A 15,791-nucleotide genomic window follows, 5' to 3' on the forward strand; every position below is an offset into this window, starting at 1 on the left:
TTTTCTAGGCGATGCGACAGGTGTGGCGAATACAAGAAAAGACTGAGTAGAACTACCATTCCATCCCAATATACCGCTTCTACATTCGGTGCACTTGCTGATCGGCCGAAATCATATTCAAGTCTGACCCCAAACACACGGACTGCGAGCGCGATATCAAACATGATTTCAAGCACTGGCGCGAAGGGACTCTAGCGGAGGAGATCGAGGAAGAGCACTTAGACTAGTTAGAGCGAGATGTGGGCCAGCAAGACGTGATGGGCGCATCGGCGCATCTGGAGTAGAAAATGCTGGATGGGACGTGTGTGCGGAATGCCTGGGTTAACCACCAACAGATACTGCCGCTTTAGTCCCGTGCTGCGGAAGACGAACGAGGAATTGGATTATGAAGAGGCTGCTGGATATAATGTAGTAAACTTCCGAGTGGCTCAAAGGTATCTATTTCTAGGCAGTACTAAGCCAACGAGGCCCTTAGACCTACAGGGGCAAGCTAACAGCTACAAGGTAGTCATACGCGTAGTGATAAGCAAGGTTGATTTATCATATCAGACTATTTAATATACGTTTTCTGTGCTTCATTGATAATCTCATAAAGAGTAAAAAAAAAAAAAAAAAAAGGGAAAGAATAAGTGGCAATTGTGGAGTCTTATAATCTTTATTGAGTCAGCACTATTCGTTCCGGTATGAAGCTTAGTTCTTAGTATGGTTTACTGCCATTCTGAAACCCTGTTTCTAAGGTGGTTGGTTCATGGGTGGCTGATCTAAACCGTCACTATAAATTAGATTGTCTCATGACATTTCTCCAAGCACCGGTATTGGCCATTGTCGTGGATCATTGCCTGTAACCATGAAATCGAACCAAAGGCTGGAACGAGCACCAGACTTCTTAGATAATTTGATGTGATAAGGTGACATGGAGATGCAGAAATCACAGGAAACCAACCACTCCGGACACATTACTAAGACCAGGTAGCTCCTCCGACAGACCAATGGCGAGAGGAGACATTACAGCTAGAAGGTGAAATCATGCATGCAGTGCTATAGCGTCTTGGCCATGGGGTAATCTGTCAGGTGGAACTTTTGATAGTAAACGTACTAGTTGGCAAACCCCGCACGACATATGCTTGTTTATAAGAAGCCACATATGGGTGGTGGGCCGGTCGTGTTTCGTTTCTGAGATTCATACTGGAGGCCAGAAGAATCCGTCCGCTAGCCACGGTGCAACACCATGACTCTACCCTTGTTTTGGATCGGGTTGTTTACTACCCTCAGCTACCTGGTCGTCAGGAGCATCTATCGCCTTTACTTTCACCCTCTCAGCAAATTCCCTGGGCCAAAGCTAGCTGCCCTGACACATCTGTATGAATTCTACTACGATGTCGTCAAAGGCGGGAAGTATCTCTGGGAGATTCAGAGAATGCACGATCAATATGGTAGGTACCTCGGTCAGGAGTTCTTTTAGCTATACACATGTCTAACAACGAAATGAAAAGGCCCCATCGTGAGAATCAATCCCCGTGAGCTTCATATCAAGGATCCATATTATTTTGATCCTATCTATACCTCAAAAGGGCAGGCGAAAGATCCGTATATAGTCAGAACATTTGCTACTCCCTTGTCTACTGCCGCCACAGTCGAACATGATCGTCACCGCTACCGTCGAGAATTAATGAACCCATTCTTCTCAAAGCGGTCCGTAATGAGCATGGATCATATTGTCCAGGATAAAGTCGAGAAAGTATGCCAGCGACTCACGCAAGCGCACGAAACAGGAAGCGTGGTCTCTTTGGACGACTTATTCGCTGCTTTAACGGCAGATGTTATCTCCCACTATGCATACGGGGAGAGTCTGAGGGTTCTAGATACAAAGGATCTGAAAAATGAGTTCCGAGACGCCGTTGCTTCTGCGGGATTCCTGTGTCACTTCGCACGTTTCTTCTTCTTCGTGCAGATGGTTGCGGATGCCGTCCCAGGGCTGGTAGAATGGGCGCAGCCGAGTTCAAAGGGACTGTGGGAAGCTAAACGCATGATAGAACAGATGGCCGAATCTGCCCTGCAAAAAGACGAGGGGAAGGATGCCAATTCGAGGAAAACAATTTTTGATGCCCTCTGTGCCGAGTCAGTGCGACCAGAGGAAAGGACGGTTCCAAGGGTCCGGGATGAGGCGATGGTTATTTTCGGTGCAGGCACGGAGACGACGGCAAGAGTGTTGACAACCGGGTCCTACTACCTCTACCGAGATGAACCACGTTTAGAGAAATTACGAGCGGAGCTAAAGACGGTCAGGTTGGACTCGACCGGCCACGCCTCTCTGGCTCAACTGGAATCCTTGCCATATCTAGTATGTCTCTTTCAAAATAGCTCGAGAGTATTGATTGGGAATACTGATAACATATGCCCCAGACCGCGGTTCTAAACGAGTCTCTCCGCATGGCGCATAGCGTAACGATACGATTGCCGCGGATTTCACCAACAGCACTGGCATATAAGGACTATATCATTCCTCCAGGGGTAAGCCGCCTAGGGTCCGTGGAACTGGTGTGATCTAACATGAGTTGTTTAGACACCAGTCAGCCAGTCAATATATTTCATGCACATGGACCCGACTATCTTCCCTAACCCAGAAGCCTTCAATCCTGAACGGTGGCTTGAAGCATCGAGCAAGGGTGAACGACTGACCAAATTCTTGGTTCCTTTCTCAAAAGGCTCCAGAATTTGCCTGGGAATGAAGTAAATTCCCCCCCCCCAAGTCATTAATGGTTATCACATAAAACTGACGTTCACAGCCTAGCGTACTCTGAGCTGTACCAGATGTTCGCTGCCTTAGTTCGTCGCTTCGACCTTGAGATCCACAACACACCACCAGAGAGCATGCGTATAACGCGAGACTTCCTAATCGGATTACCAGAATCGGATGCTCTCAAAGTGCATAGTCTGGTCACTAATGCTCTGTGACTAATATATGCGACCACTGGGAGTTTAGGAGAAATGTTTCCTTCTTTAGGCGCGCGTTTTCAAGTCGACCAATATAACGTTGTACCATGCGACCGATTGCATTTTGAAAGACTATCGTCAAATAACCTGATTTGAGTTTTATCTATTTATTTTGTGTGTATTTATTGATGAGCATGTCTATGTATTTTGGATACAACATGGAAAATCGTATAGCGTGGATCAAGAGTAACCCGAATACTCCTAGAATACATTAGCGCCAGCAGAGAGTCACTTTGTGTAAATGCATCAATATTCTCGTGCTTGATGGAGGATGTACACACCTGTGACAAGGCCATGGGCGTTATATATCCTATCTTAAATACTATAGAATACCTTAAGGGAAGATATATAGACTCTGCTCCGAAGCTCATTAACTTAATGAAAACACGGTAGCACATGAGCCATGGCCTTTCATCTTGCAATATAGTTATCCAATGAAGTAGTCGCTAGGAATCTGATTCAACAATGGATATCAAATAACCAATGACCAACAGCCACGACCATTCTACAAGCCTTAGATTCTCGAATAGCTAGAATTAAACCAAGTCCTGCTTTTTGCCATTTATCGCGGCTCTGCATGTTAAATTACCCTGAGAATAATTGCTTAAATAATCAACACGAACGTGGTGGGCCTTGGAAAGAAAAAGGGTCAAACATGCGGTCTCTTCGTCTGCTAGACGACCATCTTCTGATCTGGTCAAGCATTACACGTTATCTTTTCCCAAATCTCACCTAAGCTATGACGTACTCAGAAGCCTACAACAACTATCGAGTCAAGTAGCCCACTTTCGTGACGTGGTCGTGTCGTACCGCATCTGATATGCGTGCCTCATTGGCCACATAGGCAGAGATGGGTGGCCTTGACCAATTGATAACTATCCTGCTCCGATCCGCTATACAGTAAGAAGCAGTAAGAAGCTACAAGAATTTTGTTTGTTCTTGTGTCTTCCGTATTCTCAGGAATGTCTTGTATTGGAAGAAAATATCGAAAATGGTTATTTCTAGCTTGCTGTTGCCCTCTGACCTAGCCGTTGGCGCGTATAGCCCTTGGCTACACCACGACTAAGAGCCCGACATATAGTGTCTACCTCAACAGAGTAAGCTCTATGCGGTTCAAAATCCTATTCGAGCCTGATGTATCGAGGGACGATCTTTACTTTTTACCCACAAGGCTGATAAGCAAATGCAGTGCGTAAGATTTAAGTTCTCGCTGACCGCCGGATTGCTTATAAAAAGTTTACTTTTACTATACATTATTCTATATATCTTGATTCCTAAGGGGTATATAGCAAGCAGAAGAGTAACTCACCTTGGTCTACCAAGAGAAGGTTAGGCCTCCAGCATGGATCCGAGTTGCCTTAAAAGTCACCAATAGCAATCTCACAGTTCGCACATAGTCATCAGTGTAGAAGGCATAATCCTTGTACGAGGTTACATACTCTTCAAAAGAATCTTAGCCAAGGCCAGCAGGTGACGTGTGATTCAATAATATATACTGTCCTGTGTGTACCTTGACTTAGCCACGTTAAATACAAAAGGACCGGCCTACCGTAAATGTTTAGCAGGATTCAAATCCGCAGGAATGAGTCTAGGTCTCGAGATCCCGAGTATTACCTTTCTCATAGCCTTTGCTGTGGGAGGGTGTGCCTGGTTGAGGTACCTGAAGGTTTGCACTATTGGTTCTCTTGTGATACTACGGTCGTTGACATCGCTCAGCGTCCTTTGCCTCGCACACCACCAATCATATCGCTTACAGTCCGTGTTTTCCCCCGTCTATTGCCTGTGCTTGTATAACCTTCCTATAGCGGGATGAGAGGAAGAACGGCCCCGTCGAAGCATTGGAAAGGCAAATTAAACAACATGGTCCAGTGATTGGGTTGCATAGAGATGGGAGAGTATGTTCATTCCTTAATAGGTAATACTCATATGTACCTTCAAATACTAACAGTCCTACAGGTTGAATACATCGTGTCCGATGAATTAACCCCAAGGGTCCTAACAGAGGATGCAACGTTTAGCTTCGAGCTTGGGACAGCGAAGGTTGGCTTATTTTATACACTGCATCCAAGTTAATCACAAGATAACCACTATTGCTAAATGTTCCCTAGATCTTGAATCTTGAATTTCTACCCAAATTGTTCGGCAATTCCATTTTCCAGGATATCGACTCTGCGGTTAACACTCTATTGACAAAACATTTGGACACGATGATCCATCGTGGTAGGGTATTTCATGATTACCTATCTGTCCTAATCTAATCCCGAGGTAGTGTCCCCTATCTTCGAAAGAAATGCAGCCGAGATCTTGAAGTGCCATTCTGGAGGTCCTGTTAACTTGCTGCCTCACCTGCAGAGAACAGTCGCAGAGGCAATGATGACAATAATTCTTAGCGATGAATGTACCTCACCCCGACACTTTACTTCACTGAGGCTAACTATCATCTAAAGGAGCTATTACCATCGTTCGACAGAGACACCGTAGTTGACACCGCAGAGGGCGTTGCAGAACTGATAGGGACCTTTCGGAGCCGCTCGATGCTAGCCCAATATTTTCCTGTCCTTTGGCAAATAGTAACATGGTACGTTTTAAGAAACTCACTTTGGTCACCGACATAAGTAACCCCCGGACCAGGATAAAGGTTGTGATATACACTGTCGTCATTCGGTTCGGGTTCGCCTTTGGACCTCTTATATGGAAGCAGATATCGGTCGCATTACAGGATTCCAACAAGAAGCCCCCTAACCAGAATGTAAGAATCACTTTTATGACAATATTCATCATCTCTTGCGGCATAGACTAACTTTCCAACATCAAGGTATCTCTACTTCGAATCCTAGTTCAAACAAGTGAGGCCATGGACGGCCACATAACCTTCAGATCCCGGCTTTGGATATTCGGACTAGTTGTCATGTTTATCTTTGCCTCTGTGCATCAGACGTGAGTCCCCCACACCTTTGCCTTTACATACGCTAATCGATAAAAAACAGTGTCTCAATCACAATGTGGACCATATTCCAGTTAGCACTGCACTCCGAATATCAAGACATCATACGACGGGAAATCCACGATCTCACCAGCCGTGACACTTCACAGATCCCTATCTCCGAGCTCGACATGCGAACGCTCAGGAAGGCTTTACGCACGGACTCCTTTATCCGTGAAGTCCTCCGGATGAAAGGTGACGCCGTAAACCTGGTACGGATGGCGCGCAAGGATGTCCAATTAGGAGACTACATCGTCCCCAAAGGTACATTGATACATACACTCTCCACATATAGGCTACTAAGACAGGGGGGTAGGGTCCCTCATCTTACCACTGGTATCATTATCCAATCGGTCCCCGCGTTATAATGAAGGTGATCCGAAGAGATTCGATGGGATGCGGTGGGTAGAGAAGCAGAAAGCGGCTTCCACTACTGATCCCGGCCATCTTTCATTCGGGTTGGGCAGGTGGGCTTGCCCGGGGAGGTTTCTGGCAGTTGCAGGTACGTCCTGAAGAACTTTAGAGTCCAGTGGGGACAGGAAATGCTGACCTTGCTGTGCAGAAATCAAATTGGCGGTTTTTGCACTGCTTGCGGATACGCGGTTGGAACTCGTTGGTGGGAGGTACGATGTAGCTGACAAGTTCAATATAACGGGTAATCCGCCTGAAGGGCAATTGGTGTTTAAGAGGATTAATGGTTGTTGAAACGAAAGCTGGTCTATATGTTTGTGCCTTTATCTGGGTAATAGGATGGTTCTGCATCAATGTGGTTTTGTCGATATGTTTGTGGCCATGGTTAATGGCCTTTTTAGGAGAGTGAGGGCGGATGTCATTCCCACGATACTTCAAGACAGCCCGGCAGCTAAATAATATGTTGGGGATACAGAATATGTCGATGGCGCTATAGTGAGTTTACTATGATGATTTATTGAATCAATTACTATCTAAACTATTTAGTTCTATATAATAAGTCTGTTATATGTAGAGTGGGCAGTGACTATATTCAATATTCAAAAAGAACAGATTTAAAATAGGTTGAACTTCACAATCCTTCTTTGTATGCTGACTAGATGATTGGGGTGATTCAAAAACCACGGAATTGGAGACATGTCATAATACGACTTGAAGAAACCGACCTGTACGAAGAGCGCCGGTCTCAAATGTAAGGATCAGGATTAAAAAGTCGAAGACATAAGCTCCATAAACCAGCTATCAAAGAGGCTATCATCTCCAAAGAATGAAGGATCTGGCATATGAATCCCATTGATATCGTGTGGAAAAGGCTCAACAGAGACCATATTGTCGGAGCCGAGCTTCGCTTCCCATCCAGGGCGAACAGATCGAAGAATCTCGGCAGACCGAGAAAATAAGTCCCCATTAGGATAACTGCTATTATCAATGCCAACAACGACAGGAACTTGCTCTAGGACATTGACGAGTCGATCCAAAATAGAAAGAGGATTTGCAGTCTGTTGAGCACGATGCTTATCCCAGTTTGGAGCATCGAGTGTTGCAAGGCGGTAGAGGGTGACAAGGCAGCGAGAGATCTGGGAGAGAATGGCGAAAGTGAACGAAACATATTCAGCTGGGGGCATCATTAAAAAAATATTAAACCATGAACTGATTGACGTGAGAGCCTGGAAAAGATGGTCTTGTCGGGATGCTTTGACATCGCTAGGACTGAACGATAAAAAGGAGACGGTGATTTCGAGCTCATTACTATAAAGATGGAGTAAAACCACTGGCTGGGGAGTCAGCTTCGGGTGAAATGTAAATATAAGGCGTAAAGTGCGTACCGTCTTTCGCTGAAGATTTGAATATTTCTTTCTTCACGTCAGAGAGCAGTGCGGTCGCGTCTTCAGCGAGTCCAACAGCTTCGGATGTATCATTCAACCATGCCCACCGAGCTCTGTTTTTCTCAACTATGAGACGCATTCGAACCAGTTGGACTAGGATCTCATCGTTGGCACATTGCTTTTGTTCGTCTAGAATTCGCAGGGATTCCTCCAAATGTGGTGTCCATCGAAATGTTTCAATCTGTTGAAAAAATGAAGATATTCTGTTCTGATCGGTTAATAACTATCTGTATCATCCTGAAAATATATTCAACATACATCGATGTCACCAGGTAGCAACCCAGTGCTGCTCTGCGCTCTTCCATAGTACGAGGTGTGGAAGGTCGCGGGCACTGGTTAAGATTGAAGGTCGGTGTCATTACTTGGACTGGTTTGTTCAGACCAAGATCAAAGACCAATGATGTCGCAAGATGTGTGAAGACAGATAGAAAAGGCTTTGGGTGGAATTGGTGGAACTGATAGCTCGCCCTTTTGCTCAAGAGTCAGAATATGTACTTCTTCAGATATTGATATGGCCATCTTACCAGCCAATAAATGTTAGCAGTCCTAATAAAAGATCAATACTTTTATCAGACTGAACTACCATCTCCTGTGCTACTATTTGACGTATTCTAAGACCAAGTTCATGCTGATGAGCGGTAGACTTGGTGCTGATGGCCATGACACAAAGCCAAAGAAAAGGTCGCTCTTTGCGAAGTTGCACAGCACTCTTTTCGGAGGGAATGTGAACGAATGGAAAATATTGTAACTTAAATGTCCGGAAGTGATTGAGGCATTCTTCTGACTCATGTGAGGAGAGACCACTTATGCCCGGTGAGCATATCGAGCCTATCGTAGCTGGTGTACATGTGTTACTTTGATCTGCATCAGGGTGGTTTAAGGGGTATCCATGTTCTGAAGTTGGTACCAGATCATTCTTCTGGTTGATGCCGAGCTTTGAAAAGGCCTTGGCATCATTCATCAGAGATACGAGGCCATCTATCTTTTCTTCGAGTCGATTTGCTTTAGAGGTAGAGGCAGGCTTTTTCGTAATGCCTCGCCGTCGTACCGTCTTTGCTGGTGTACATTCTTTGTTCGTTTGATGGCACCTGGTGAGGTCAGTCTCAATGCTTTTATAATTAGGGTATTCGGCCCACCGTTGGCACGGCCCGCCCGCGGCGCGAACAACGCATTTGCGCTTGGACTGGGCGCAGGTGGCGCAAGAATAGCCATATGCAGCTGGCTTGCCGGCTACCGACAGGGGGTTTGAATCCATGGCGAGCAAGAGGAGTTCCCCCTCAAAAGCTACGTTGGAAGACTTTATACCGCATCCTTTCCTCGAACTTATTCACGTCAGATCGGATCTATGATCTTCCGCGCTCGTGACTCAAATCACGTGCACATGCTATTGAGACCGGTCTGGATTATGGTGAGAAATAATCGAAAAGAATGTGTATCTTAGCCTGGAGCCAGTGAAACTGGACGTCTTGTGATATTGGCTTATCTCTAATTTGAACAACTGATAACAAGAGCCTGGTAATGCGGGTGGGGAAGCGTTATCTGTGACATTTATATACCCTTTCACCACGAATTCAGATAAAGTTGTGAACAGAATGAATTGACAGAATCAAGCCTTCGAAACTACCTCCTTCTTCCGAATATCCTTCCAGCCCATAAAGCAAGAAAAGAAAAAGCATCCGCAAGCCGTCCCCGTCGTCAAATATAGGACTCGATCGACACTCTTCGCGTAGACCAGAACTACTCCCGCTAGCTGCGGCTCAGAGACATATGAGCGAAACTCGGTGGCTCCTGCATGGATAATTGTCTGAGGATCCACAGAAGGGACATATGTGGGAATCAGTTTTGAAAGGCTATTGGTGAATATAGTGTCTGAGAAGCTGAGAAATAAGGCACCTGCGAGGGTTTGACTGAACATCATTAGTGCAGTGGCTACAGGGATCTGTGAAGGCGGAAGGGCATTCTGAACCGCAATAACGGGCTTGGATGAAAGTTAGCGTTATCCGTTTTCGCAAGAAACATTATGTCTTTCTCGGACTTACTATCTGCACGCCTAGGCTACGAGATGCTCCGAGAAGGATCTGATATCCGATCCATTTCCCTGTTGATGTATGGGGCGACAACGTTGACAGCAGACCATTGGACACCGCCGTGAGTGAGGCAGAAATAAGCATTATGGGGAGGTAGTAGCCAGCTCTTTCAACTAGGCACAATGTCAACAAACGTACATGGGGTGAAAAGAGCTTGAACCTTACTAATCTTGCCCGAAATAACGGCGCCGCATAAATGAGCAAGAATACTGGGGAGAAGATGGACACCGCTCATCAATGGACTGTCGTGTTTTACCCCCTGGAAATACTGAGGAAGATACCATAACACACAAAAGACCTGAGCCATGAGTAGTCCATAGGATAGGCTGCTTGACCATATGATCCTTTTGCGAATCATCGAAAATGGTATCATACCCTTATCCCCTTGTCTGTAATCCCAAATAAGAAAAGCAAAAAACGTGGCACCGGCTCCGCAGAAAAGACCAATCACCTGGGAGCTATGCCAAGTAAATTGATTACCACCATACTGAAGCGCGAGCAGTAGTTGGATTGCAGATGGGGCAAACAGAGCAAAGCCAATAAGATCCAGCTGACCTGGTAAGACTCGGATAGCGGTGGTGAATTTCTGTTTAGGAAGAATCTCGGGTATCTTGACAAAGGCGAGCATGATTGCAACTAAGCCTCCAACTGGAAGATTGATGTAGAAGCCTGTGTTGTAAGTGTTAGCCTGAGATTCTCCTTCCATATGCTTTCTGAACGTACACCACCGCCATGATGTATACTCCGTCAATGCACCTCCAATCAGTGGTCCAGCTGCTAAGCCCACCTGCGAAACTTCAATGTGAATTAATATGGATACAACAGGCCCAGGATAGATGTGCGCTTACCTCCCATAACAAGACCTATCATTGTGGGGCGCTTAGACATGGGTACGCATCCAGAAACTATCGTGAAAGCTCCATTCAAGATTCCCGAGCCCCCCATTCCAGCGATGGCTCGTCCAACAATCAACATTTTTGACGAGGTAGAGATAGCACATATTAGAGAACCCAGCTCAAATACAAAAAAGAAACCAACAAAGGTCCACTATCGAAAGGGTTGGGTTATCAGAGAAAAGAGATACAGTGGTGAAAAGAAAATGGAGAGGGTTACCTTTGTGCTAAGGTTCATATAGACTCTGCCGGTGAGAGGTTGAATAGCCGCACTTTAAAGAATTAGTCTACACATGAAGAAATATAATCTGAGAATAGTACACACCTGGCAAGTTGATATGCGCTCCCATACCAACCGACATCAGCAAGAGAATGAAATTCGCTCGTGATCCGAGGAATTGCCTGGTTTTCCTGATTAGCAAAGAGTCGCACTTCGATTTATCTGTGTTGACTAACCGTCGAAACAATTGACGTATCCAACAGCATCAGAAGGCATACGAGTGCGACGGCAGTGATGATATTGAAAAGTTTGAATCCAGTTACCCACTCCTCCTGCGAGTTCGGGCTAGGTGCCGCATTCCTTTCGGGATCAGCATCAAGCTCTGGCTTGCAAATACTATTTTCTTTATGTCCATCATGGACATTTTGGGTTTGTGTTCTGTCTGAAGACGCGGTTCCGTGGGATGACATTTTCCTTATCAGTTGGAAACCAAAAATGTCGTCTTCAAATGTTTGAAGTTGTAACTATGGACGTTGACCTTGGTGACTCTATTGAATGGGAGTCAGAGGAGGGGGAGAAAAAGGTGGAAGATATTTACTGTCATTTATAGTACCAGTTGAGTCAGGCCAATGCTCTGTGGATTTGGTGCTTGCGGAATTGAGCGAAACCCGCAACCCCGAAACCCGCAGGCTGTCCAAACCCGCACTGCAGCGTGTGTATTCCTCTACTCAGGCCTCGCTTCTTTCCCTTCTGGGGGCATCTCCTTCCAATTAGCCGGGGGAAACGTATTAGGGATGGTAGACTGGATATATGCCCTGTGGTTAATATTCGTCATCGCCAACTGGGTAGAGTGAAAGACTCTCCCTGTTCTCCACACCCTGTGCAGCGTCACCATTGATATGGATTCTTACCACTATAGTCGATGGCCAGATAGCCTACCTTAGTCTACAGTGGGTTTCTCAGTATAACGATCGACGGCTGGATCTACGAACTTGGTCCTGAGCTTCAATCCATCCCAACTGCTACAGATACACAACAACTATCAATATCCAGATTCTTTAACACATATAGCGAGACTGATGTACAGCTGCCAATCAGATTCAATACTCTTTATATTACTATAGCCAAGCAGGCATCAATGTTCCTATACGATGTTCCAAGATCCACACAACTAGGGTGAAAACTACTTAGAAGTATACCGTAAAGAAATAGATCAACCGACTTTATTTTCCAAACGATTTGCTGTATACGGCAATGATGACATAAAGTTAAGGTGGTCAGGGGGGCGATCTAATACATAGAAACCCGACAGAAGTAAAGTATAGTGATAAGAGAGTGATGTTTCATACTGTAAAAAAGTAAAATAAAAATAGAAAAATAAAAAAAGGGTTCAATGCAAACGACTGTATCGACTGAGGAAGAAGAAGTCTAGCTGTTAATATAGTGGAATCCTTTCGTTGCTGATGAAAGCCCAGTGGATAAAGCAAAATAGCCAAGGCAAACAAAGATGCCTGCTGCTAAATCCCAAACCCTATCTCCGCCACTCTTAATGTCTTTTTCCATTTTCCTCATCCGTTCTTTGGTCATCGACCGGTGCCCAGGACCACAATTCCCGTAGATGTTCCACAGTAGATACCATCAAGATCACTCCTACCAGGGAGGACACGACTAATCCTACAGGGAAAACGACCAAACATATATATCGACCGAAATTTCCCTGGATATCATGGGGATCTGGCACCGTCCTCCATGCCAGTAACAATATCCGATAGAATTCCGTCAAGATCCAGTATCCTTCTACAGGCTCCAAAACCAAGAGAATAAGATGAATAAAGAAAAGACGGCGTGCATCTTTCTTTGTATGCAGATATCCTTTCTTTTCGAGCCACGAGATTGCGCTTGGTGGAGGCTCTAGTCTTGAACGATGATTGATTGTCGACTCGTCCCACCAGGAAGCGTAGATCCAGATGAGGATCCAGTGCCAGCTATAATATACTAGCCAGTACAGTACATACTGGTTGAAGGTGCAATCGTCGCAGCTTGGAGGCATGGCTCTTCAAAGGATATAGGTAATATAAACCGTGCTTTGGGTGTTGAGAAGGTATGAGTAATCCGAGGTAAATTTCAGAAAGATGGTGATGATGATGATGACGATGGTGAGAGACACGCCACCTTTTATGTCAGGGCACCATCACGTGGTTGATTATCCCTGTCATTTGGTGTAATGTCGCTTTGCTGCCGAGTACCAATGATCAGTTCAAGTGGGTGTTGGTGTCGAATTCAAGAAGTTGCTCATGAGGTCGTTATACCGCTATCTCATAATAAACCACCTTCATCTAGTCTATTTACCACAAATTCAAAGCCAAGATGTGTATTCCACCAGCGACTACCAATATATAGCCCCAACAACCGGGCACAATATTGACAGCACTATTCTTTACCCACGCAAGACTCTGGTTGCCTTGTTGGAGATTCAGGGCGTGGGTTGAATTGCCGCTGTCAAATTGCCCAGAAAAGGTAACCGTAAAATTAACTTTCAAGTCCTCATCACGGCCAGCGTACGATTGATATTGAGTTGAATTCATGTCAACCGAACCAGAAAACTTGAGCTCCAAAGTGGTGTTCGTGACAGACCCTTGCATCACCGTCGTGGCTGGCCAGTGCATATCTGTATCATGCGAAGCACAGCTCTCCGCTTGGAGACGGAACAAACCATCGGAATCACTGATCCGAGGGCTCAGGTCAGCAACTGTTGTAGCATTGAAGTCGACAGCATCCGATGCTGTCAAACTAGTTGAGACGTTCATGATCATTGTGTCTGACGCTTCGGTGCGAGAAGCTGAACCTCTCGTTGTGACGATGCCAAAGAGATCAGGCTCTGAAGAGCACAAGTCTCCTTCCCACTTAATCTGTGTATAGGATGTGTGGATTTCGCTCACAGCCTTGGTAGACTCCCATGCTTTGAACCCTATGATGAAAGGGTTTTTAGGTCCAGTCGGGTATGGAGGCTGTGGCCCTATCCATGCATATCCTAGCAACCGGAGTTGTTTTGTACTTTGACATTGATTCCCACTCGTCATATTGTATGACAGGTAGCCTTCTCCTTGGAAGTATGACCCGTCGTATATGGTTGGGCTGTCGGTCGAGTACGCGCCGCTTTGCGATGTCCAATTCCACGCATGTCTAGGGACAAGATATGTCGTGCTAAGTGCATTGCTTGTACCTCCACTTCCACACCCTGAAGAACTTGAGCTGTCGTCACTTCCACCGCTGCCGCTATCATTGTCGCCATCGCTGCTACTATCACTGTTGCTGTCGCTGTCATGGCCCCCTCCCCCACCTCTCCTAGCGACGACTTCCCCGTGGAAGATGGCAAGCAGAAGGAGGAACCAGGCGAGAAACACGTGAGACACCATTGAAACTAGTCCAATATATAAATACTGCTGTGCACAGTATGGTGCTGCAAGGTAGAGAAAAAAATCCTATCGTCCCCACCGACGGGAGATTAAGAAATTATATGGTTTTGAGAACACCCGAATTTAGAACGCCAAGTGCTTGTCCTCGTATTACTCGATCAGGCTGTACATTGCAGTGTGTGCCATTGGTAGAACAGGCTCTCTGGATGATTATCAAAGTTCAAACTAAGTATAGCTTCTCCTTGGCGGGCTCCTGTAATTAAGGGTGAGGATGTGAGGTTGTAGAAATGTAGTCCTCAATTTATAGATATGAAACTTCATTACAATAAAGATTATAAGAAACATACTCTACTAAGTTTTGATGCTGTCAAAGCCACGTGAAATACATACGATATACGGACGACAGATAAGACACAAATATCTTCATCAATGTGGCGCATACACACAATGTTAACCTGATCTACAGAAAATTACCTAGATTGGCCAATTCGGGTCATATGACTCAGCATTCTCCTGGCGCTAGACTAAATCAAGATTTGAAGTCTTGAACGGACGGGCAATGGGGCTCTACTAGTTATCTTAATTGAGCTTGGTGTTAGGGTTACACCTCCATGGTCCAGTGTTTCTCAGCACGGGTTGATCCGAACCCCACTGGTTAAGCTGGGAGCTTTCTCTTCAAATCTGTTATATAATCTAAATCATGGACTTCTCAGTTGAAGACTGCGAGATCTGGTTAGCAGGAACAGTGTTACTTTCTATAAAGATTTGTCTTGCCGTTTATTTTAATGACATCTGTCTAGCATCGTAAATATTGTTTCACTCAACGCTCTTTAACTCTAACCTTCTTGGGCAGCCGCAATCGGTTACGAGGGTGTAGTTTACAACGCGATAGCCATAGGGGTTCAATGGGCTCCACGAACGCAGGGTAATCACAATAACTCGATGCTGAAAGCCATGTCAACTAAGTGGGTATACTGATTAGCTGAGATAGCACAAATGGTCAATCTCGTACTCCAGAGGTAGATATAAATCATACCCTAGGTATTGCAATGAAGCCCTATTATTGACACCTTATGGTTGTATATCTTGGACTAACTGATAGGTCAAATAACTTTGATGTGTCAAATTTCCATAGTATTTACATTTAAACATTCACAATTGATCTTCGTGCTTAATATTCATCCTCATGGGGGTATCCCAGTTACCGGCGTGTTCAAACTCAAAAGAAAAAAAGCGGATAACTATGGATGATCGTTATTGGCCCTAACCCACATTCCATCGCGCGATGGTTTTGAAGAAGCGCACACTTTACTTTTGCCACGAACCAATGACGTACACGAGT

The 15,791-nt window shown here is 45.3% G+C and overlaps 6 protein-coding genes across 6 annotated transcripts; 2 read left to right on the forward strand and 4 right to left on the reverse strand.

Annotated features, from left to right (window-relative positions):
* The first annotated feature begins 1,204 nt into the window (after positions 1-1,204).
* Positions 1,205-3,168, forward strand: BDV27DRAFT_121543 (cytochrome P450). Its single transcript, XM_032065391.1, has 5 exons — positions 1,205-1,433; positions 1,494-2,341; positions 2,404-2,511; positions 2,564-2,730; positions 2,787-3,168. The coding sequence occupies exons 1-5, from the start codon at positions 1,229-1,231 to the stop codon at positions 2,953-2,955; spliced, it is 1,497 nt and encodes a 498-aa protein (XP_031932124.1). The 5' UTR covers positions 1,205-1,228; the 3' UTR covers positions 2,956-3,168.
* A 2,826-nt stretch (positions 3,169-5,994) lies between these two features.
* Positions 5,995-6,682, forward strand: BDV27DRAFT_141569 (cytochrome P450; the record flags this gene model as incomplete). The annotated part of the gene is made up of 3 exons (XM_032069845.1): positions 5,995-6,241; positions 6,282-6,479; positions 6,540-6,682. The coding sequence occupies 3 exons, from the start codon at positions 5,995-5,997 to the stop codon at positions 6,680-6,682; spliced, it is 588 nt and encodes a 195-aa protein (XP_031932125.1).
* A 323-nt stretch (positions 6,683-7,005) lies between these two features.
* Positions 7,006-9,108, reverse strand: BDV27DRAFT_121544 (Zn(II)2Cys6 transcription factor domain-containing protein). The gene is made up of 5 exons (XM_032065392.1): positions 8,970-9,108; positions 8,358-8,921; positions 8,092-8,301; positions 7,774-8,036; positions 7,006-7,718 (listed from the first exon to the last, which is right to left on the reverse strand). The coding sequence occupies exons 1-5, from the start codon at positions 9,086-9,088 to the stop codon at positions 7,153-7,155; spliced, it is 1,722 nt and encodes a 573-aa protein (XP_031932126.1). The 5' UTR covers positions 9,089-9,108; the 3' UTR covers positions 7,006-7,152.
* Positions 9,109-9,439: 331 nt separating this feature from the next.
* On the reverse strand, positions 9,440-11,457 carry BDV27DRAFT_166616 (MDR family MFS transporter; the record flags this gene model as incomplete). The annotated part of the gene is made up of 9 exons (XM_032074240.1): positions 9,440-9,811; positions 9,873-10,033; positions 10,086-10,589; positions 10,644-10,715; positions 10,769-10,967; positions 11,034-11,085; positions 11,139-11,215; positions 11,270-11,365; positions 11,431-11,457. 9 exons carry the CDS (start codon positions 11,455-11,457, stop codon positions 9,440-9,442), a joined length of 1,560 nt encoding a protein of 519 aa, XP_031932127.1.
* A 777-nt stretch (positions 11,458-12,234) lies between these two features.
* On the reverse strand, positions 12,235-13,159 carry BDV27DRAFT_121545 (uncharacterized protein). The gene has a single exon (XM_032065393.1). It carries the CDS (start codon positions 13,081-13,083, stop codon positions 12,580-12,582), a length of 504 nt encoding a protein of 167 aa, XP_031932128.1. The 5' UTR covers positions 13,084-13,159; the 3' UTR covers positions 12,235-12,579.
* Positions 13,160-13,378: 219 nt separating this feature from the next.
* Positions 13,379-14,449, reverse strand: BDV27DRAFT_153499 (uncharacterized protein; the record flags this gene model as incomplete). Its single annotated transcript, XM_032071795.1, has 1 exon — positions 13,379-14,449. One exon carries the CDS (start codon positions 14,447-14,449, stop codon positions 13,379-13,381), a length of 1,071 nt encoding a protein of 356 aa, XP_031932129.1.
* Positions 14,450-15,791: the final 1,342 nt, after the last annotated feature.

The sequence above is a fragment of the Aspergillus caelatus genome, assembly GCF_009193585.1.
Source record: "Aspergillus caelatus strain CBS 763.97 unplaced genomic scaffold BDV27scaffold_16, whole genome shotgun sequence".
Classification (NCBI taxonomy): domain Eukaryota; kingdom Fungi; phylum Ascomycota; class Eurotiomycetes; order Eurotiales; family Aspergillaceae; genus Aspergillus; species Aspergillus caelatus.